Below are 24436 nucleotides of genomic sequence, written 5' to 3' on the forward strand. Positions count from 1 at the left end.
AACTCCCTCTTACAACAGTCAGAAAATGTTCTTCTCTTGATAAGGACTCATGATTAGATTGGTTCCTCCTGGATAATCTGGGCTACTCTCCTCGTTTCAACGTCCTTGACCTTAATTACATCAGAAAAGCCCCTTTTCCATATAAAGCAACATATTCAAAGATTCTGGGGATTAGGAGATGAACATCTTCTTTGGGGAGCCACCATCATGACTACCATTTCATAGCAACAATAACAGTAACTATTACTTCTTGAGCACTTATATTCCAACTATCATGCCAATTACTTTTTGTGCTTTAACTTATTTAATTATAAAAGCAACATTAAAGGTCTAGAATATCATCCCACTTTAAAGTTGAAGAAACTGAGGCTAAAGGGGTAGATAAATGGCTCATGTTCACAGCTAAGACTCAAACATAAGAAGCCTGAGTGAGCTCTTATCCATGAGCAAAAATGCCAGAAGATGTTCATGGAGAAGAGGGGCCGGGAAGAAGATTATGAGTTTTTATTTGAATAAACTAAAGAGAGAGGCTTTGTAGATCTCTTGGCCATTTCTTGTCTTCTTGTTGTGGTTTGTTGTATTTCACAATGTTTAATGGACATATGCAAAATTCTCAAATCAGTTCTCATTAGACCACACTGAAAATGTGCCTTCATGGTGTTCCAAGAACACCAACAAAGCATTCTGTCTTCTTTGAAATGAGATACCGTATTATCCTGATCCCAGGCCTGCACTGATTATTAGAAGGAGGTTCAATTTAATAAACAACTTTTCAGCAGAAAAGAAAAATGATGGACAACGGAAACAAAGCATTATCATTTCTATGTGCACAAGTTAGAATGTGCACAGACTGATTGAAATGTTTCAGAAACCAGAAAAGGTACCTTAGAATTTTCTATGAGACTTTCTGGCTTTATCTCTTATCATTCCAGCCACACTAAAGGAACCACTCTATGAGCAACAACCAATACTTCTGTACCTACTCTTTCTGTTTCTTGAAATGTCTTCTCTGACTTCTTTCTCCCCCCAAATGTCGGCACGTTCTTAAAAAACTCAATTTCAATGCCACTTTCCCAGTGATGTGTGGCCATCCCCACAATCAGGCTTCAGCCAGATTGCTCAGTGCCTTGTCTGGGCTCCCCACAGCTCTCTGCACATTTCTTTGTTACAAATTGTACCACACTGTGCTGTAGTGATTGATTTACACTATCTCCATCTATTATCTTGGACAACAACCTACCTGGGCACCCATATTAAAGCTCTAGTGTAAAGAAAAGTAAAAGAAATGTGTGACGGTGCGTGTGCTTTTCATAGTCACTCACACACAGGTCCGACATGACACATTTTTACGATTCTAACTCTCCCTACTGTTACTCTTCACACTGGTACCATTTGTCTGCACTTAGCTGAAAGGGGCTAATTAACAGTATATAATATTGGTGTCTTTTGTAGCCAGACTCTAAAGTGGTCCCCCGTGTAACCATCTTCTATAACCTTGCCTTTGAATCATTCTCTACCCCTACTGATTTGCTCCTAACCAATACACTACAGGAAAGGTAATATGATGTCATTTCTGTGGTTAGGATACAAAAGATAGTAATTCCCATCCTGCTAGTGAGCTGTCTTTCTTTACTGGCCTTGAGGAAGCAAGGTGTCATGTTAGAAAGTCCCAATGACAAGGAGTTGAAAGCAACCTACAGTCAACAGCCAGTGAGTAGCTGAATAAGCCAATGACCACATAGGCAAGCTTGGAAATAAATCCTTCCCAGTCCCAGCCCACACCCCATGGCTGCCTATGAGAGACCTTGAACCAGAGCACCTGGCTAAGCCTGTCCACATTCCTGGCCCAGAGACACCCTGAGGAAGTAGGAGTCGAGCAGGTGTGGCCGTGCCTCACTTCCCACTCCCCGCCGCCGCCCTGCTGAAGCTCACAGGACAGACAAGGCTCCGGACTCAGGAGAAGAAACTCCCAGGTAGGACCTCAAACTGTGGTTTGTAATGGACATAACGCTGCCCAGACACCCTGGAGAGCAGCCAACAAGGCAGTGTCACCAGGAGGCTGCACACCCACTGCAAGATCAGATCAGCAGCAGGCAGGAAGGTGAACTGTGTTCCACGCAGCACGCAAACGGTGATAAAGCACGAGAAAGGTCATCCCAGATACCACGTCAAAGCCAGAAATCAAGGAAGGAAATGAAAAGCTTCTGTTGAGCTTCATCTTCAGCCATCCTGTCCCCTACAGGTATCTGTTGCTAAGACACCGCTATTATTACACTCCTGGCAGGGATACGCTTTTATTCTCTTGGGTAAGTTTTCAGCTGTATGCTTTTCATATAAGAATCTTGAAATACTACTCAAACAATGCATCCATTTGGGACAAAGGTGAATTAGAGTTTACTGACGGAGCAATCCGAGCAGGTGAGGCTTGCTAATGAGGCAGTTCCCACCATGTCAGCGCTCAGATGAGCTTGCACAGTCAGCTGCACAGACACAAGCCACTGGGCACTCTGCACACAGAACCCCAGCTGGCTGAGCTGGGGGTTGTACTCGTAGATACGACAGCTGCGTGCCATGCTGCATAAAGGCTCTGACAAGCCTGCAAAGTGCGACTTTGGAGCTGGTGTGCTTCCCCCACTCAGTGACAGACTCAGAGAGCACAGCCTCCTTTCCAAGCTTTTCATCTTTAAAAAGGCAATTCGGCTCCCTGAGCCTTTGAGCCTGCTCGGTTTTGAGCTGACTGCTAATTGTATGCATGCACATATGTGTTTCAGAAGGAGATAAGCACATTGCCGTGGCCTCCTCCCTCACTGTGCAGACACATCTCACTTCTGTTCTCTGCAAGTTTTCTAAATGTGGCCTTGCAGTTTTCCAAACATTAACCCTTCCTGGTAACCACAGTACATACTCCTCTAAAGAGGCTTCCTGGGTTATGTCTGTTTGGAAATAGTTTTCATCACTGGTTCTTTGAGTCCTGGGGGTTGGTATTTTAATTTGTTTTTCTGATCATGTTTACATTTTTAAATTACTTAATAATAACTACAAAGTATAATAACAGACAGTGAACTACAAGGGGTGAACGAAGCCCCCTTTGGCTTTCATGTTTTATGAAAAGACCACTGTATGCCACAGTTTCATTATAATTTTCAATGTTGATTCCAGGACAAGAAAATCTGGAGTAGTGGCGTACAAAAACGCAAAAATCTTTTCCAATAGTTATGGCAACTAGTGGCAAGATGGGGGGATTGTCTGATTGTTCATAGTGATTCTTTAGAAAAGAAAGCCACAGAAAAGCATCCAACTAATAAAATTTGGCCTGCTTGAGGACTGACCATACTCACTGATTATTTGGAGGGCTTATTCCAACCCTGGACAGATCAGTACCCAAAGTAGGGCCCTGGATGCCTTCCTTCATCTAGTCCCGGGAATGTCACAGTCTAACACTCTCAAGAATATTGAGGACCTAAGGAGTATGACAATTTTCCTAAGGAAAGAGTTTTTCTGACTTCCAGAATAAGTACTATTCAGTTACACCAAGCTTTCCCCTTTTTTTAAGCCTCTATTCACAGGTACATAGTAGGTACTCTTGAATAAACAATAATGCCATTGAGCCCAATGCTTCAACAAAGTATTTATTTTATGAAAATTAATGACTCAGTTGAAAAGTAACCAGAGAGGCTCTTTGTCTACTTGCCCTGGCAATGGAGGTCTATTCACTGTCCATGGCAAGTATATCCTGCTTTGTAAGCGTTCACACTCTGTAAGCCTATCTTCCTCTTCCTCAATAAACTCATAAAATTAAATTAAATTATAAAAGTAACCAGAGAAAAGTACCCCCATGGAAGACCCTAAAAGAAAAAAGACATTACTTCAAAAGGATAGCTTGTCTAATCAGAATAACAATAATAATAAAAATAGCAGGTAACATTTAATAAACATTTCTTCCCTCATAGGCATTTTACTGATGAGAAAGTGTCCAACTGAAATACCTTTGTTTCTTTAAGATTTGCTGAGAACACGGATACACAGATTTTCATTGCACTGCACTCTCTGGTCTGGGCTTCTTGTGGCCCCCTCCCTTCTGTCATTGCTCCCAACATTCTTCTAAGGTATTTCTTGTAACTTCATCACTAACATACGACTAAGTACTGTGGTATGTGCACACACAGTGAATTGATTGCTTTATTCTCTACTTGTGATTATGATAAAAGCATCAAGAGCTACTGTCAAATAGCTGGTAACAAAGTCATTGTTTACGCAATAAATGTCTAAGTTCAATAGAAATTCTTTTTGGAAAACTCCAGAACAAAAAAAAGTTATTCCTGCCCATCTGAAATACAATTTCTTTAACCATTTTATGTAAACTTCCTTTTCTAAGCCCGATTTGATAGAGAACATTAAAGAAACACACACAGCACTCTTCAAGGAATGGGCATGCACAGGTGACAACTGGCTTAAAATCCCCGCTTCAGTTGCCCTGCAGTAAATCTTCTTCTGCAAACTTTTGTACCAAGACTGTGTTTTTTATTTATTTTCTTTTTTTTTAGAGACAGTCTCACTTTATTGCCCATGGTAGAGTGCCATGATGTCACAGTTCACAGAAATCTCCAGCTCTTGGGCTTAGCCGATTCTCTTGCCTCAGCCTCCCGAGTAGCTGGGACCATAGGCGCCCGCCACAACGCCCGGCTACTTTTTTGTTGCAGTTAGGCCGGGGCCAGGTTTGAACCCACCACCCTCAGTATATAGGGCCGGCGCCCTACCCACTGAGCCATAGGTGCAGCCCTCCAAGACTGTATTAATGCTAAGAAGTCAATAATAATAAAGAAAAATGAAGAAAATGTTTAATAGCTTCATAGAATTCACTACTCTTTCTACATAATCAGCAAATTAAACAAGCCTGACAAGCAGGATGCTAGTGATAACTTAAAAAAGAAATCAGCATTGACTATTTTAGAGAAAAAGAAGTAACCATAGCAAGATCATAAAATAGGCAAGAGGTGTATTCAATGCTATAAAAGTTAAGTGCTTTCAGAACTAAAGCTCCTTGAGGAACACCAAGGAGGCTCTTTGTTTAACATCAAAAAATCAAGCACCTAGTAGAATTCCTGTGCTTGGACACTTTATGAACCTCCAGTTATATGTACCATGGACCAAAGCCAGCATCAGAAAGTCCTGGGACAACAGAATCAGTATGACTCAGTAGAAAGTGCATTGAGCAGCCAGCAGGATTGCATAATTTGAGGAACCCTAAGAAATCTCTGTCACTTCTGCTGTTGCCTGACGTTTCCTCACTGAAGAATCATCCCCACAGGTTCAACTAAGAAGTTTTAATAGGAGGCAGGAGAAAGAACTTCGTGGGGAGTGGGGCTTAGTGCAAAGGGGTCCTTTTAGTGGCCGAAGGATAATGAAAAGCCACCAGAGACCATAAGCCGTGGGCATCACTATACAGGGCCAACAGACATTCAGGAACAGGGAAAGTTAAAAAGAAAGTTCTCAGTCTTCCAATTTTGATTGTGTAACTCCAAAGTAGGATTTCTCAATTCGGCACATGGACATTTTGAGCAACGTAATTTTCAAGAGGTTGCTGTCCTGAGCCAGATGTTTTGTGCAGGATGAAGACTAAGGACTTGGTTGAAAGTAAAAAGAGTTGAAAGAGTCCCAGGGACATAAAACAACTCCTCAAGAGAACAGCTAGTGTAATAATAATATTATAGGATACTGAACAGCATCCCTGGGCACTACTTACCCCATCCCAGTGTAAAACCCTCTCCCTTCAGTTGTTATAACCAAAAATATCTCCAGACATTATCAAATAGATTCTGGCAGGTGGGAAGGGAAAATCACTTTTTTCTTGACAGCCACTGCCCTAAAGGATAAATTTACTCCTTAAGCCAAGAGTGGGCAGGTAGATGGGTTTTCTAACCCCTCCCATTCTCCTGTTCTACCTCTAAAAAGTATACAACATAGGAAGATTACAAACTCCTCAATGCAAAAGGAGAATCACAACTCTTTCTTTGTTGTAATAATAAGGGCAGAGAGAGATATCAGGAAGATCTGAAACGAGTGCCTCTCACTCAGATCTTCATTCAAAATCCTTGCTTCCATCTTTGTTTCTAGGGATGTTTTATACTTTGTCCATTACATAAGACCAATTCCAAGAAGAGATGCCCTGTGAGACACAGTAAGACCTTCCCCTTTGAATTGAATTGAATTGAATTAACCAATAAAGCCAGATAAGTAACTTTGTAATGTCTAAAAATTAGATATTTTTTGCAGAAATCCAGACAAACAAGCTTCAAACATCTTGGCTCATGTGGTCCAAGCACCTTTCCTTTTTTCCTTCTCCCCTTTCTTTCTCCTTTCCCTTCCTTTCTTCTTTTCTCTTTTTTCTCTTCTGCCCATTCCCTCCTTCCTTCTATTCCCCCTTCTCTCCTCTCTCTCTCTTTCCCTGGTAGGTTTGAATCACAGAGGATGTGAGAAAGAGTCATTGATGAAGAACTAGAAAAAATCATAATACCTTCACTATAAGGAAAATTTTATTAACAAGTTTAGAAGAGGGTGGCGCCTGTGCCTCAGTGAGTAGGGTGCCAGCCCCATATACCGAGGGTGGCGGGTTCGAATCCGGCCCTAGCCAAACTGCAACAAAAAAATAGCCAGGCATTCTGGTAGACGCCTGTAGTCCCAGGCTACTTGGGAGGCTGAGGCAAGAGAATCAGCTAAGCCCAAGAGCTAGAGGTTGCTCTGAGCTGTCATGTTATGGCACTCTACCAAGGGTGACAAAGTGAGACTCTGTCTCTTAAAAAAAAAAAAAAAAAGTTTAGAAGAATATAAACTGATGTGCTATTTGTGCAAATAGTATGACTGGGCCATTGCTATAACTTTGTAGAGACAGAGGTCCAGAGAATGGTTATTTCTATTTGTTCTACTAGCTTTTGATTTAGGATTTTTATTATAAGATCTGTAGAAGAAAAATTCACATAGAGTTGAAGCTAATGAACTTAAATAATCCATAAAGGAAGCAGGTTAATTTCTGAATATTATCAATTGAATTATGTTTCTACATAAAAGATGAGTCTTTCCCCTATATTTAACTTATTTGTATACAGTTGCAAATTAGACAAATGGTGCATAGGATATGATATGGGCTAAGTGTAAGCAGACGCCCCTTTGCCTCTTACTAACTTGAAGAATACTGGGATGGCAATTAACCTCTCTGAACCTCATTTTCCCCTCCTGGGACAGTTAAAGGATTGAACTAGATTATCTTTAAGAATTCTCCCATCTCCAAAATTTTGCGATCATGAGGAACATCTAACTCAAATCTCTAAAACCGAAAGAAAATGAATGTGCAATTTGACCAACGACAGAATGGAATTACTCTGTAGCTTACATAATTTGTATGCCAGGCTCCTGGGTTAAAAAAGCAGAAAAGGCTTTTACTAACCCAAGCTGTAAAGTAACATGCATGTCTGTGGTTGATTTTCAGATGAGAAAAGCAACCTGAGAGTCTGCTGGGCACAGCGTTGAGAGTGCCAGTTGCTATGGCACAGCAGGGAGAGAGGGAAATGGAAGCAAATAGGAGCTGGGCCGCAGACACCTTGCTGGGGCCCTGCGATGTATGTTCACATGTACGCTGGGCGGTCTCTACTGTAAGTAAGCAAAGGGCTGTTACTGAAATTCGGAAAAAATAAATCTCAGTCTTTATCAGAGAAATAAAGTCCTACTCTGGCCTTAAGGGAGTTCTTAGGAATAGCCTAGATACCTTCAGCCCCAAGGCAAACCTGCATCAGAGGAGTGATTTCTTTGAGCCTTTCTATAGACCCTAATGTCAAAGTACATTGAGGGTATGTGGAAACCCAAAGGCATAGACTTTAAACCTTTATTCCCTTTACAGAAACTTGAATATCCATTGACCCTTCATGACCTCATATAAAGAAGTGGCCATGTTCACCTGACTCTGCACCATAAAATAAAATCTGCTCATATTCACACACACACAAAAACCAGGTTGTGTGTTCAGATGTAAATGCTCAAACTTGTAGACCTAGTTAGAGTAGATAGGAAATTTAAGGGCAAGAAAGGCTCTCCTTTTTAAGTAGAAGCATAGAAATAACGATGCTAGTTGGAAATGCTGGTGCCTCGTTAAGGAATTACATTCCAGCATCTGCCAGATATTGAAATTCTTGGCTCTGGTTCCGTAGGCACAAAAATCATAGCTTGAACAGCTACTCTTAAAATGATTTCAGCCTTCCTCCACATTCCTACAAAGGGAGTCTTCATTTTTTATCATTAGATCCTTTTAAATTGTAAGGGAAAATTTCCCCAAGTAGTCAAAAATAAACAGTGATTTGTGGGGTTTTATTTGGAAAGGAAAATGTACCCAGAGTGGTAACAGCAAAGTAAAAGATTCTCTGTGATGTGTGAAAGCTAAACGATTCCTTGGATTTACATCCAGCAAACAGGTTGAGCACAGAAATGAACCTCTTGAAAATATCCTGCCCTTGAGAAACACATCTCATTCAACACCAGTTAAGTGCCACGTCCTCTCTCCTACGACTTCTAACACTATTTTAAGAATATAAGAAAAACAAAATGAATCACTAGGAAGTATAAAAATGTACAAAGCTTTTCAAGACTCTAATGCTAAAGAATCAGCAGACTCAGAAATTGCTAGCAGTCTTATTTTTAACGAGCGCATCTTGAAAGATGCGGCAGTTTTATCTCAGCATTTTGTTAACCATTAAAATGAAACTCACTTACTGGTATTACTAATACTACAGTAATCTCTATATCCAATTATCCACTTATTTATTATGACTTGTTACTTTGTCTTTTTATGTGCAAAACATCTCTGTAGTTCTCTTCTTTCAAGACATTCTGCCATTTGATGTGATTTAAATGTTGTCTAAACGACAAGGGTAGAATTGTTCCCATAGCACAGGGGTCCTCAAAATTTTTAAACAGGGAGCCAGTTCACTGTCCCTCAGACCATTGGAGGGCCCTGGGAAGAGTCAGCTGCTAAGGAGGACAGGGGGCGGTGGCAAATACACCTGGCGGGCATGTGGCCCACAGGCCGTAGTTTGAGGACGCCTGCCATTGCGTGAAAATTTTAGGATTAACTGACATAAAAAGTAGGAATTTGTAAATCTACCTTCAGGATCTATTCAGTTATTTTCCACAGATTAAGAAGGGGATGGGTGGAGGGAGGGTGATTGGAGGGATCACCTCTATGGTTTATCTTACAAAGGTACAAGTGAATCTTTCTAAGAGTAGAATATAAACATCTTAACACAATAACTAAGAAAATGACATAAAGGCTATGTTAACCAGTTGATGAAAATATTTCAAATTGTATATGAAAATACCACACTGTACCCCATGATTACATTAATGTACACAGCTATCATTTAATAAAAAAAAGTCACTTCTCATTATTTTAATTCTATCATTATTTAAAAACTAAATACTACATTTGAATTTTGAGGAAGTTCCTTCCCTCTGCTCTGATCAATAGGGTATCAATTAGCACACAGTATGGTCACTACAACGAAGACTTAGAAGTGAACAACTAATACACAAACTTTATTATACGGCTATCTAGAGTGTTATAGAGTCTCTTTCCCTGAAAACACCTCAATTTTGTTTATATGTGCTTTCGATAAAGCTCATAAAGTTGGAGGTAGAGTAAAAAGTGACAAGAATAACATTTTAGGTGCCCCCTCGTTTACAATTCTATGCTTTTAAAAAGTATGTTATGTGTATTTTTATTTCTTCAGTTGTAAAAAAATAAAAACACAGCACTGGCCCCATATGCCGGAGGTGGTGGGTTCAAACCCAGCCCTGGCCAAAAAAAACTGCAAAAAAAAAAAAAAAAATCAAAACACAATAAAAGTCCTGTTTTACACCCATATTTCCTCAGGTCCCAGGGTCTTCAAGCTACTCTTCTAGCATCATTTTTTTTTTCATATTATAAAGACAAAAACCTACAGAAGATGAAGGGAATAAGGTGTATTATTCCAGAACCAACTTCAGACATTACTGGCACTCCAGATATCCCTGAACAGGACTTTGGTTGGCATTAAAATGAGTGATATTTCATACCACAAAAATAAGAAAAACTTCTTTGGTGTACTGCTCAAACGCACTTTCCAGAGGTGTAGAGAAGCTTAACTCTCTTTAACATTCTCATATCCTAGGACTCCAAGCCTTTATCAATATCTGTATAACATTATTTATGACATTATTCCTCCATGCAAAAATGCACTGTCACAAACATGAAATAGCAGTTAGGGGTGGTTCCTCAGATTTGACCTACTAATTCACACAAATTTTTACATAGTATTTATGTTTATATAAATATATATATTTACAAAGTATATAAACATAAATACTATGTAAATTTAGCATAATTTGGATTTGGTCTTTAAATTTATATTTATCTTCCTAATGAGAAGTATAAAATGTACACAGAACAAGTAGCTATTCTTTTCTTTAGAACAGATTCAGAATTAAATACCAAATCAAGAAGATATTATTTTGCTTATGTTTTGCTGTGAACATAAAAGGGCTGTCTGGAAAATATCCAGCCAAAGGGAAACCGTATGTGGCCGGATACTTTCTGGACAACTTTCGTATATCATATATGGTACACTGATAAAAAAAACACTGGAGTCAAAAGAACTTTTTTTTGTGAGACAGAGTTTTACTATGTTGCCTTTGGTAGAGTGTCATGGCACCCCACCTCACAGCAACCTCAAACTCTTGGGCCTCAGCAATTCTTTTGCCTCAGCCTCCCAAGTATCTAGGACTACAGACACCCGCCGCAATGCTTGGCTATTTTTTTGTTGCAGTTGTCTTTGTCATTTAGCAGGCCCAGACTGGGTTTGAACTCTCCAGCCCTGATGTATATGGCTGGCTCCCTACTAACTGAGCTATGGGCACTGGGCCTAGAGTCAAAAGAAATTTTTAAGAGTAAACTTAAGGCATAGAAAAGTTTCATTTGATAAGTAACGACCATTTACCTGTACATGAATAATCGTCAATTCTTATGTATCCAGTTTTGCAAATGCACATAAAGGATCCCGGGGTGTTGACGCACATCGTATTCTCACGACAGTAATGGCGCCCTTCAGCACACTCATCAACATCTGTGAAGAAAAAGTAGAGCAACGAGGTCAGCTGTGGTTAATATTATAGAGTTTCACTACAGTTTTCTTTAGGGAGGGGAGAGAGGAATAGTTACTAATTAAATAGCATTTTTTAAAGGCATTTAGAATATATCCTTTACTAGAAGTGTTTAATGTTCAAATGACAGAAAGCACAAGAGGTTTTTTTTTGGTTTTTGCTTTTTTTCCAAAAGTTCTTGCTGGAGTTTCAGAGGTCTGTTTCAATCTGTGTCATTCTAAATATCTTTTAAAATTTTCAGTGCATTCATCTACCTATGTTTGATGAAATGAATTAGAATGCAAAGATTGGGCTGTGTTAGCATCTTGAATCTTTAGTTACTAAGACTACTATATATTATTATTTGATTCACCAGCTATTCTGTATACTTCAGGAGACCCTGAAAGAGGTAAATATTCAATATACATCTGAATTTGAATAACTTCACTTAATGGTATGAATTCAAGAATGGGTAGTTTATTAAAGATACAAGAAGTGATAGCTACCCCAGTAAGTGTCTGAACAGAGATGAAATTAATATGACTACCTGATTAGAAGTTATGAAATAGTAAAATATCATATTGAAAATCTTACATAGTAATTCACATACCAAGTTTTGAGTATAAAGACTTATAGATACCAAGCCATAAAAAGCACTTATACTAATTGTGAAGAATATGAATTTTGATAATAAAAACTGTCTTTATTTTATAGGACCTCTCTGAATGACAAATAAAGCATTTTATAGATATTTTATCATTATGTAATACTCTTTATTAAGGGCCTTAATACATTGACCAGTCAAGGAATTTCCCATCCAGAAATCGGCTTTCTCAAATCCTTGTGATGAATTCACAAAGAAGCATTGACCTCATTTGTACTATTAACAGAAATAAATCAACTATAGGAGATGGCTCAGTGATCTACCACTACAAGTTATTCATGTAACCCCGGCCATGTTTCCAATCCTGAAAGTGTCGAATGTAGTAACCGACACAATCTTAGGAGTCTATATTTTAGAATTATAGGACTCTTAGCAATCGTCTGAGCTGTTTATTTTACAGAGAGGAAAACTCAGTCCGACTGAGACTCAATTATCCATTCAATTTCATAGTTAACATAATAAATTTCAAACCACTTTTCTTAGCATGCTAAGATTTTCCTGGTTCCTACTTCTCCAGCTTTACATCCTATGATCTCACTCCCTTCTCCCCCTCTCAGTGTTCTGGCCACACTGAACTTCAAATCACTCTTAGAATGGGCCATACTATTTGATGATTCCCCACCTTTGCATATGCTGTTCTCTTTATTTTTAGTTGTCACTCCTTCTCTCTCTGACACCAATCCAGTGGTTATTGTCCATCAGTGGATTCATCCCTTAAGAATCTACTTAAACATCTCTTCTGTGAAAACTTCTCTAATGAACTAAAATGGTCCCTATGTAGTGCTCCAAACTTGTAAATGTTTCCATTATACATACAGCCATTGTATTTTTATTAATTTTTATAAGCTTCTTCCTCCCAAAGAAGCCATATATGCCACAAGAATAGAAATTATTTATTAGTGTTTCTTTACTTTGGTTGCCCATTATATTCATCTAAGATATACTTTAAAATAATTTGTTCCTGGACCAATTCCCAAACCCCCATTCTAAATTCTGATTGTCTGTGATGAAACATAGGTTTGTATATAAATCTTCTCTATGGTGTATCTAACGTAGGTGCCAGTAAAATTTCTCTGTAAAGAGATAGGTATTATACTATTTAGGCTTTGGATGACATAGGCAATACATAAATGAATGAACCTGGCAGTGTGTGAATAAAAGATATTTACAAAACTGGGTGGCAAATCAGATTTGGCTCATAGGCCACAATTTAATGACTTTAGATCTAAGGCATAACTAAGGTTAAGAATTACCACTGAGTAGGGCAAAGCTTTAAGATGGCTAATTAGAGGCTCTGGGCACTCACTTCCACCACAAAGAAAAACCACAACAGTAAGAAGACAACCACAGGCTGAATCGAGTTTCTAACAGAGAAGACTGGAATTCAGCAGGGAACTGACAGGGAATCTTTGAGGCAAGGAAGGGGATGAAAGCCAAGCAGATGGCTGGCCCTGCCAAGATCAGCTTGGAACCAGGAGATGCTATACCTGAAAGTAAAAATATGCAAGAGACCCTCCAAAGTTCACATTTTCACCCCAGACTCCTGTAATTCTTGCCACAAAAGAGTGCTCTGGCCATCATGGATCTTGAGTCTAGTCTAGGGGGTTGCCCAGAGTTCACACTGCAGCATTGCTCAGAGAGGAAGTTTATGCTGGTCCTGCAACCCCCTAAGACCCAAGAATCAGAAGCATGGTGCCATTTAGAGCCTAGCCCCACCAGACTATGTATACATATCCTCCATTGGAACCCAACAGCCCTTGCACTTTCACATCCTTGGAGGTCTGCCCACCCAGAGGGCTGCAGGAGTGCAATGTTGGCTGAACCCAGAAATGTGGCCAGATCCCCACAATGTTATCACACACAATATCCTATACCCCAGGAAACAGGCAGTGCAGTGCATCAGGGAAGCAGCCTCTGGGACAAAGAGTGCTAAAGCTTGTGCTCCTTATTGACTAAAAGCTGTCTCCTTTAAGTTGTTCTCACTGACAGCAACTGCACTTCCTTTTGCCTCACCTCCAACCTCACCTCCTACATGTGACTTCAGGGGGTTTGGAGACCAGCTACTCTGAGTACCATCCCAGGGAATGAGGACCAACCTGCTTCATTCACTGCCTCTGTCATCAGTGTCTGAATGAACCATTCTGGGACTAGAAATTGACCCACCTCACCCACCACAGTTGATGGCCAGTGATACCACATGGATATCTGAGAGGCCTATCTCACTGCTGCCACTGCTGGTGTCCATCTGTCTCATCTATGAACCTAGGGATCCCCTGTAACTCCCACTTGTGTTTGGTATCAATCTGGAGTTAGGCCCTCTCTGCTTACTGCTACTAGCTCTTATATACATCATCTGGGGCATTAAGGATGAGCATACCCTATCTGCTATCAGCACTCATGTATGCCTCCCAAAGGGCCTACTAACCACAGCCTACTTCTCACAACAAGTACCCACATATGTTTGAACCACTACTGAGGATTGAACCACTACTACCATCATCATCATGAATGCTGCCCAGAAGACCAAGGAAACATCCACTTGGTCTTCCTCTACCACAGCTAGCACCTGAGCATGCAGTCTGAAATCCCAAGAACAAGCCCACACAGGCACTCTGCTAGTGCCTAAGTACACTGCCCAGGGCCTGTACCATGCTTGGCCCATTGCTGCCACCACTGGTGCCCACGGATGAGCTCGCCTAAGATCCTTGCCTCCAGCAAAGTCTTACCACAGCCTCCACTAACCACAGCCTAAGCAACTGAGGAATGCAAAGACACCATTGATCCTGACTACTGCCAAGAAATCATACAGAGACCATGCCACTGCATATACCCAGAATCAAGGGCAAAGCATGCTAGTCAACCAAATGTATAGATTCGTCTATAGACAAAAGTCATTTCCTGCAAGAGGCAACCCATAAAATTAGAAGATATTGTTGTGTCACATGGGCAAATAACAAAAGAAATGAAAAAAAAAGAAATAAAATATGCTATCTCTAAAGGAACATCATAATTCTCCTGTAACAGATCTCAAAGAAATGGAAACCTATGAAATGCTTGAAAAAGAATTCAACATTAAAGAAGCTCAGTGATATACAAGAAAACACATATAAATAAAACAAAGAAATCAAGAAAATTCATGATCAAAATGAGAAATTCATAAATAGATAAACAGATAAATAAAAGAACCAAACAAAAATCCTAGAAATAAAGAATTCAATGAATGAAATAAAAAATACAATCAAACATCAACAACTGACCAGATCAAACAGAGGAAAGAATTTTAGAACATGAAGACAGAACTTCTGAACAAAAAGAAGAAAGTCTATGTGATGTACAGTAAACTACAGAATGACCACAGTTCATATTTTGGGACTTCCCAAAGAAGAAGAGATGGGCAAAGACACAGAAAACTTATTTAACAAAAGGATAACTGAAAATTGACAAACTCTTGCAAGATATATAGACATGGACATACAGGAAGTGGAAAGATTCCCAGAGAGATTCAACACAAAAAGATCTTCAATCACCTTATAGTCAAAATTTCAAAAGTCAAAGACAAAGAGAAAATTCTAAAAAAATCACATACAAGAGAACAGCCAGCAGACAAATGGCATATTTCTCCACAGAAACTTTACAGGCCAGGAGAGAATGGAACGATACATACAAAGTGTTGAAAGAAATAAAAATTGCCATTTAAGAATACTAGATCTGACAAAGCTGTCTTTCAAAAATGAAGCTCAAATAGTCTCCCAAAGAAGCAAAAACTGAGGAAATTCATCACCACTAGACTGGCCTTGCAAGAAAGGCTTAAGGGAGCCCTATACATGGAAATGAAAAAAATATACCTAACATCAGGAAAACATACAGGTCTGTAAGTCCTGGCTGAAGCAAGCATTGATTCCAGGAAGCACTGTCTCTCCAAAGACAAACCAGTATCCTAAGGAAGATCTCAGCTGGACAGCTACCAAACTTGGCAAATTGAACACTGGTATGTGTGAAATACCCCAGATTCCACTGAAGAATACTTAAGGAAACTCTGATGGCACTAATATCTTATAGGGGGAGGTGGGGAAAAGAGCCAGTGAAGTAAGATTATTTCTGTTAATGTGACCCTATTTACAACCACAAGTTAGTGGATGATTTGGTTTATAAACATAAGTAGAAATAATTTGTATAAGTGTAAACGGCCTTCTAAATACTGTCTCTCGCTGTTCATCAATTTTGGGTCTACATCCCACAGGGTTGGAGACACTGACCTACTTTTTATTTTTTTGGTAGATGTTTCCCCCATCACATAGTCAGAGAAAACTCAATCTGGGTCATAAAGCAAAAGCAAGAAGCATAGTTAATATGAAACCTCTTAGGAACCTCAATGATTTGGATCTCATGATTCATTACCAAGAGATCTAAAGTGTCAGCCAATTACTTGAAGCCATTTGTGAGAGAGAAGAAAGTAAAATACCAAAACTACCACCATAATACTAACATAATACCTAATTGCCACTTGCCTTTCTGTTTCTCATTCCCTATCTTCAGAGGAAAAAGAACTCCCCAAAGAGCTGCATTTATGTGCTGAAGTTGCAAAGTTACATAAATGTCATTTCCATTTGCATGCTCACAGGTACAGATGCTCACAGGCACAAAAATAGCATGACTAAAAAGTAATCTGGTGGAAATCATGTTCAAATTTGGTTCAGAGTGTATTTTAGTTCCAAATCCCAATTCAAAAACTTAATGGGTCAAATTCTCACAATTCAGTTCAACTATCTACATATTTATTGAGGACCTTCTAAGCACAAAGGCACTTTACTGAATTTTTGGTAGTAAATTGACAACCCTAAGGAGCAGAACTGCAACCATGGGCAGATAGTACCAGGGCGATTCTATATAACTATCTGCTAAGCAAAAAGAGAACTGCATAAATTTGGAATGGGCTACCAGGTGAAATATTCTAACATGAGCTGGTTATGCTGTACAGATTTAAAAAGTGCCCTCTTAGACCATGTGGTCCTTAGCAACCCTTCCAAAATTTATTACAAAGAGAGTTAAAACATAGACCCTGATATGAAAGGGCTTTCAATCTAAGAAATGGATGATGGCGATTGTTATCACTGTCATCCAGTTAGGGGCCTTCTTTGATTTAAGCTACCATTTCACAAGCTGTATTGCTTATAGAGCAGTATCTCTAATACAAGTTCATGGTTTCTTAAAAACAAAATAGTACATGGTCAAATAAATTTCAGGACCACCATATTACTATAGTTCTCCCTAGTACTCTCCAAAAACTTCACAATGTACATTAACAAATTGCAAGTTCTGAGATATCTAGTTTCATTGTAAATCTTCATTCATTTACTCAACAAGAACTATAACAGACATGCATTATGTTCCAAGTGCTGCATTAGGTGTCAAATACAAATTCTAGCTAGAGAAATACCACATAAATGGTAAGGTTGTAAAGTGAAGCACACTACATAACAGAAACATATACTTTGTGTATTGAATAGGGTTTTTCTCCCATAAACATGGTGCTTGTTTGTTCTAAGGACCTATTCATGCAGACCACATGTGGGCATTTATATCCCCCAAACTTAAGGAGCTGATAATGAAATTAAGAAATCAGGACGTATTTACATGAGTAACAACATGAGGTCCTAGATGCTAAGTATCCAAAACAAACAAATGAACAAATGCTACGAGAGCTGATATTCAAAGAAAGTCTGATGACCAAGGTGGAGGCAGTCCAGGAAAATATAATGGGGCAGCAGGGCTTGAGGTGAATTTTGAAGAAGTAGGCTTAATGTGAAAGACCTACACAAAGTTGGAGGGGTCCCACAGGAGAGTTTCCTGTCTGACGTGTTCAAAGATGAGTGGGAACATTGCAGATTTCAGGATAAGTCTAGGATAAGTAGCAGCAGCAGAAAAATATGTGGCCAATACACCATTTGACTGGATTTTGTGCAGGAAAATAGTAAAAATAGAGCTGTGGGATAGAAGATACAATGTAAATGCACTTAATTGTCCAACAAACATGAGGAAAGCATCTTCTTCGCAATAACATGAAGACATTAAAGCATTTAGAAGAAGGACAGAGGGAGGTATTATAGACAAATAAATTTCACAGGAATTGGTAAAATGATATAACTGAGAAGTTGCAAGAGAGATACAGTCAAGGTAAAAAGAGCTCTTAGAAATTAATGAAAGTCTGAGTCTTAGCTGATTACTAAATGTAAAGTAACCTTGCCCATCCTAGTTTCTCCATATTTCCTAAGAGTATCTGAAAGCATTCTATAAGTTTTTGATAATACACCTGCTATCTATTTCCACTGGAATATAAGGCAAACGTAGAGAGTTTGTCCAGAACAATGGCTCTCCCTTGGTAAGTATCTTTCTAATAAATCAAGGACTCTTTTTATGGGTTGTCTTCTGAAAGGACAAAGAGGAAAGTATCTTCATTCACAATGATCTTACCTGAAGCTCAGCTTGGCAGAATGAACCCATTGTTTTCTAGTATACTATGCAGACATTTATTTAGACACAGTCTTTTTGTATGAACAGCAAAGATAAACTCTTTTGATGAAACAATCTTGCATAGCAGAAGAAAATGAGAGTAGGAATAAAGAAAATAAAGAAGCCTGGGTTCTGGTCTTGGCTCTATCTGAAACGTGACTGGCATTTTATCTCTTGGGACCTTATTTTCATCATGAAAGGGTAATTTTCAAGTCACTACCAAGACTAAAAATATAACTCCAACAAAGAGCATATGATCTATATGGGTGCAGTAGTTTCTGTTCCTCCAGGATTTTGTAAGACATACAGTCCTATTCCACCAAACATAAAAAGCAAAAGCAAAGTGTGTTCCTTATATGTGAACAACTTCTCTTGCCTCAGGATAATTCAAGCTAGCCTATTTTAGAAACTGGAATTTATAAATTTATAAATTCTCTTTTATCCTATCTGAAAGCTGAAGCCAACTTTGTAATTATTCAGAATGATAGATTGTTAGATCAGAGAGGAATGTGAGAAATCATCTAATCCACCTCCCTAGTAATTTACAATTTAAGAAATGGAGACACATAGAAGCCAGAAAAAAAAAAAAAAAGTAAAGACATGACAGGGATCAGATCTCAAAGCTTTTTGTGAGCTACATTAAAGAATTTGGAACTTGTCCTATGTGAAATAGGAAGTGTTTTAAGAGAGGATTAATTGAACCAGTTCTATGTTTTTGGAAGCTCCTCCAGCACAAGCTTATATAGTTAATGAGGGGCAGTCATAAAAGGAAAGACATTTCTGGACCCCAGGTCCAAAACTTGTGCTCCTTTTGGTCTTTAGACTGTTTCCAGACTAAACTCATGCATAATGTCCCCTCCCTTACATCCTTCTGCCACATCCATGAGCTATCCCATGTTATACCTTGGATGTATATTTTTTAAAAGCATGATGTGTTTCTAAGGCTACAACATTTATCTCAATTTTACCCTGTAAAAAAATTGTATTAGTAGGTTAATTAACATTCATGCTTTCTTTCTCAGCCAATAAAACCTTGAAGTGATGCCGTTCAACTGCAAGGACTCTACATGCTGAAGGATAATAAAAATTGATATGGGTTACTGCTAAGTCTTTGGTCATTGCCTAGCCAGCTATGTAATACTGGCTGGGCAAAATTGGCAAAGAGATCAATAACTTAATTCACAAACCAGGAAAAAAGGCTAAGTTCTGAGAAATGTAATTCTGGAAAGAGATTTGAGAGTAACATTCGGAAAGATAAGAATATTGTTAAAGACATAAAATTTGCAAGTGAAAGTAGGCTTCTGGGTGAAAAAATCAGTAAAGAATAAATTAAAATGTCATTTATAAATAAGCTACTCTTGAAAGAAATTGCCAGCAATCTCATGTTTTAAAGTCAATGGCATTAATAGGTTTGTTTACCAAATATTAATTTTTAGGTATTAATATCTGAACAAACCTTGAACTAAAGATGGAGGACTAGAGGCAGCCTGCACATGCTGCTACCAAGAAGAGGACCCAGAGTTGCAGGTGGATGGCCACTTCAGCCCGGGATCTTGGAAACAGCTTTGGAGAAATGACGGGACAATCAGAGTGAAGGAGGTGGTGAGAGAACAATCCACTTGTCAAGATGAGAAGGTAGCTGGGGAGGTGTCCACCTGGAAGGACAGGAGGAGAAACCCTGGGACTCCAGGGGTAACTCCTGTGGGAACTGTGGCTTGAGCTGAGCTGTGAGGACACCACTGACTACCTCAGGCTAACCTAGGACCTGCTTGGAGTCTGCCCTGCGACGCTGCCCCAGAGAGCAAGCTCGCAGGGACTTGGTGGCTCCTGTTCTGACATTACTGCAGCAACACCATTCCTAGCTCTCAGGCCCAGAGCACTAGGTCTACACAGGGCTTGGCTTCAATGCTTTGGCATCCAAATCACCCCAGCTGACCCAGGGAGGGAGCAGGATGAAGGGACGCTTTTAAGAGTCCTGTGCCTGACAGCCAAGCGCCCCTTCCCCCATGAGGGATCTGAGCCGAACAGGCACCACACATACCACTTGAGAAGCCTTGCAGCACTACCTCCTCAGGACCTGAGAAGCAGGAGAGCCCCACCTGCCCGGCGGCCTGGCTGGCCCTGTCGCCCTGTCCCTAACGGCCCCCAAGCTGCCACCCTGTCCCATGTCTTAGGACCTGCAGCTCATCTCTGAAGTTCCCATGCTGCTGGCCAGCCCTGCAGCTGCTGCTCTGAGACTCCCTGCTGCCATCAGGCCACCTGCTTCCCTACCGTCAAGGCTCCTGCATTGCCACTGTAACCCATAGCCCCAATCCCACAGCTCCCACCAGCTGTTTGGTGAGAACCTCCTCCATGCTCAAATGCACTGCCAAGAACCCACTATCCTTGAGCTGCCATCATACCAGCTGCCATTGTCACTGCTGTGGGGAGACGCTGGCAAAGCAATCTCTAGCAATGCCAGCCTCTGTGTAGCGGGACTAGCCCAGCCCACAATCTGAGCTTCACAACCTACCAGGCTGCACAAAGTTCATCCAGCACAGTCTTGGACTGCAACAATCAGAAGGGTGCAGGCCAATACAGGTCAGCCACGTCACAAGCTCTCAGTGCCTCTGCCCCTCCCCTGCAAGGTCAGTCATCCAGAGTAGGTTAGAAAGTCTACTACTCCCTAAGTAGGAAACTTCCCAGCAAAGCACAGGTATGCTGCAAACTGGTCTTCCCTGAGCTGAGAGAAGAGGTTTCCAATGAAAAGACACCAGCAACAGAACTCTGGCAACATGAATAAATGAACTAGTTCAACAACACCAAGGAATCTAAATATATCTACAGCAAAGGACCCTCAACCAAAAGGAAATTGTAAAAATGTTAGAAATGGAATTCAGCATATAGGTGGCTAACAAGATGAATGGGATTAAAGAGAAACTTAAAACCCAATTTGTGTTTGATCAGAGTTCTGATGCTGGTGTCTTTTCATTTGGCAAAGAAGCCAAAAATATATTTCAGGACATCAATGAGGAAAAATTAAAAAGTCACTTCAGACCTAGACAACAATCAGAAAGGATATATGATAACTTAATGAAATGAGTCATTTAGAGAATTCCAAAATGTAGCAGAATGCTTCAGCAACAGATTAAAGCCCAAACAGCCAAGCAAAAAAAGGTAAATCTGGAGGTATCACATTATCTTACTTCAAATTTTACTGAGGCTACAGTAACCAAAACAGCATTGTACCAGCATAAAAGTAAAGTCATAGGAAAACAGAACAGAATAGAGAACCCAGATATGAAACCATCTACCTAAAACCAACCAATCTTTGGCAAAGCAGACAACAATATACACTAGGGAAAGGATGCCCTATTCAATAGGTAGTGCTGGGAAAACTGGGTAGCTGCATGCATAAAAATGAAACAGGAGCCCTGTCTCTCACCACATATGAAAATTAACTCAATGTGGATAAAAAACTTAAATGTAAGTCACTAAACTAGGGTGACCAGATTTTAGCATCTGTAAGGCGGGACAACATAGCCGGGAGCGGAGTAGGGGTGGAGTGGGGGCGGGGGCGGGGGCGGGGCGGGGGACGGGGCAGTGGACCGGGCAGGGCAGGGCCTGACAACAATGAAAACTTTGATAAGCAGTTCTCGATAATCACTTCTCAGCAATTATTTGCTATTACAGCTTAACATTATAAAATTAACAAAAATAATGTAAAACTCATATTCTGGTGAAATAGCCACATAGCGGCCGTATATTCCTTTCTTGTTATCCCGCCCATTTGTGCATTCTTTCCAAAAATTGGGACTTTTTTAAAACGCCACGGGACGTGGGGCAAATTGTTGAAAAGCAGGACTGTCCCGCCAAAATTGGGACGTCTGGTCACCCTACACTAAACCCTAAAATTCTAGAGGAACACATAGGAAAAACTCTTACAGACACTGCCAAAGAATTTATGACTAAGACCCCTAAAGGCAAATAGAGCAACAAAAAAAGTAAACAAATGGGACTTCATTAAACTGAAAAGCTTATGCATAGCAACAGAAATGGTCAAACGAAAAGACCGCCTAGAGAATGGGAGAAAATATTTGGAAACTATACAGCCAACAAATGGTTAAGTCCAAAATCTATAAAGAATTCAAAGAAATCAACAGGAAAAACAACAACTCCATTAAAAAGCATGCAAAAGATATAAACAGAAGCTTTTCAAAAGAAGATAGACAAATGGCCAATAAACATGAAAAAAGGCTCAACATCACTAATCACCAGGGAAATGCAAATTATCACCAGGGAAATGCAAATTAAATCCACAATGACATACCACTTTACACCTGTTAGAATGGCCATTATAAAAAGACAAAAATCAATAGATTCTGGCAGGGATCCAGAGAGAAAGGAATACTGATACACTGTTGGTAGGCCTACAGATTAGTATAATCTCTATGCAAATAATACTGAGACTCCTCAGAGAAATAAAAGTGCACCTACCTTTTGATCCAGCAGTTGCATGACTGAGTATCTATACAATGGAAAAGGAGTCTTTTATCAAAGATTGTAGCATAAATCACAACTGCAAGGGCTCATCAGTTCATGATAAAGAAAATTTGGTATATATATACTACATATTGTAGAGTACTACTCAGCCATAAGAGGGAATGAAATAATGTCTTACCAATAACATGGAAGGAACTGGAGGGCATTATCCTAAGTACAGTATCCCAGGAAGAGAAAAATAAACACCATGTGTACTCACTAATAATTGGTTGCTAAATGATGAACACACAAGGCCATAAAGAGTAAGTAAAGGTCACTAGAATCCAAGAGGGGCACGTTGGGGAGGTGAGGGGTACAAACTCACTTGTTAGGTACAATTAAAACTATTCTGGGGATGGATACACTATTCTTAATAGATATATCATTTTCACCTTTGGGACCACTGAATTTAAAAAATAGACACATGCAGAAGAAAAACTTGAGACAAGATCAAGAGTGAGTCATAAAATAATATCCATGGAGGATGATGAGAGAATTTGCAGTATTAAGGAATGGGGGAATAAAAACATGTGTGCTTTACCCATATAGTATTTTCTTTTTTGGTTTGTTCGTTTGTTTTTGAGACAGAGTCTCCCTCTGTCACCCTGGGTAGAGTACATGGCATCATAGTTCACAGGAACCTCAAACTACTGGGCTCAGGTGATAGTCTTGTCTTAGCCTCCCGAGTGGCTGGGACTACAGGTGCCCACTATAACACCTGGCTATTTTTAGAGAAGGGGTCTCGCTCTGACTCAGGCTGGTCTTGGACTCCTGAGCTCAAGCAATCCACCTGCCGCAGCCTCTTAGAGTGTTGGGATTACATGCTTGAGCAACCATACCCGGCACTGTATAATGTTTTCTGAATTCCTACTATGTTCAAGGTATTAACTTGGACACCAACAGGATAACAGCATCTGTCCTTGCAGAGTTTATAGTCTTTCTGAAAAAAAGAGACAATTAAAAAAAAACTGTAATGAAACTTTGACAAAGATAGTACCACCTAGAAAACAAAGTCATGGTTCAAAACCTAGCGTTTCAGGCAAGGAGAACACAACTAAAGGAAAAGTAGAGTTAGCCAGGTGAGGTGGCAGGGAAAGAGCATTTCAAACAAGGGACCTGTGGATAAGTGCTAAGAAATGGAAAGAATTTGATATGTTCAAAGAATATGAAAGCATTCAATGTGGTAATAAAATAAGCAAGAGCTATTTTGTATGAAAGTCTTGTACACTGTGTAAGAGTTTGACATTATCCTATGATCAATGGTAATCGCTGAAGTTTCAAAAATCATTTAAAAATATATCATATGCACACAAGGTGTAAAACTTAAAGGACGCAATAGAATATACAATGACAGTAAATCTGACTCTTAGCCACTCAGTTCTCCCATGGCTAATGCCTGTGACAACCACTATTAGCAATTTCCTATGTAACTTTCCAAATATATTCTTTGCCTTTATAAGCCTACACTTGGGTGAGGGGTGCAAGCATACTTTTCCTCCGAAGGGTGTTCAGCAAGGGAATGAGATGATATGAAATGCTAAGCAACATCTTTTTAACTGTAGGGTAGAGGACGAATTAGAG

The 24436-nt window shown here is 39.7% G+C and overlaps 1 protein-coding gene across 4 annotated transcripts in view; it reads right to left on the minus strand.

Moving 5' to 3' along the window:
* Positions 1-24436, minus strand: part of NELL2 (neural EGFL like 2) — a 346450-nt gene that overhangs the window by 130060 nt on the left and 191954 nt on the right. For all 4 annotated transcript variants that reach the window (XM_012807497.1, XM_003793552.2, XM_003793551.2 and 1 more), the window contains one exon: positions 11019-11144. In XM_012807497.1, the coding sequence (XP_012662951.1) occupies positions 11019-11144 (126 nt within the window). The remainder of the gene's footprint in view (positions 1-11018; positions 11145-24436) is intronic.

The sequence above is a fragment of the Otolemur garnettii genome, unplaced genomic scaffold (assembly GCF_000181295.1).
Source record: "Otolemur garnettii isolate 467f Iridium unplaced genomic scaffold, OtoGar3 scaffold00070, whole genome shotgun sequence".
NCBI lineage: Eukaryota > Metazoa > Chordata > Mammalia > Primates > Galagidae > Otolemur > Otolemur garnettii.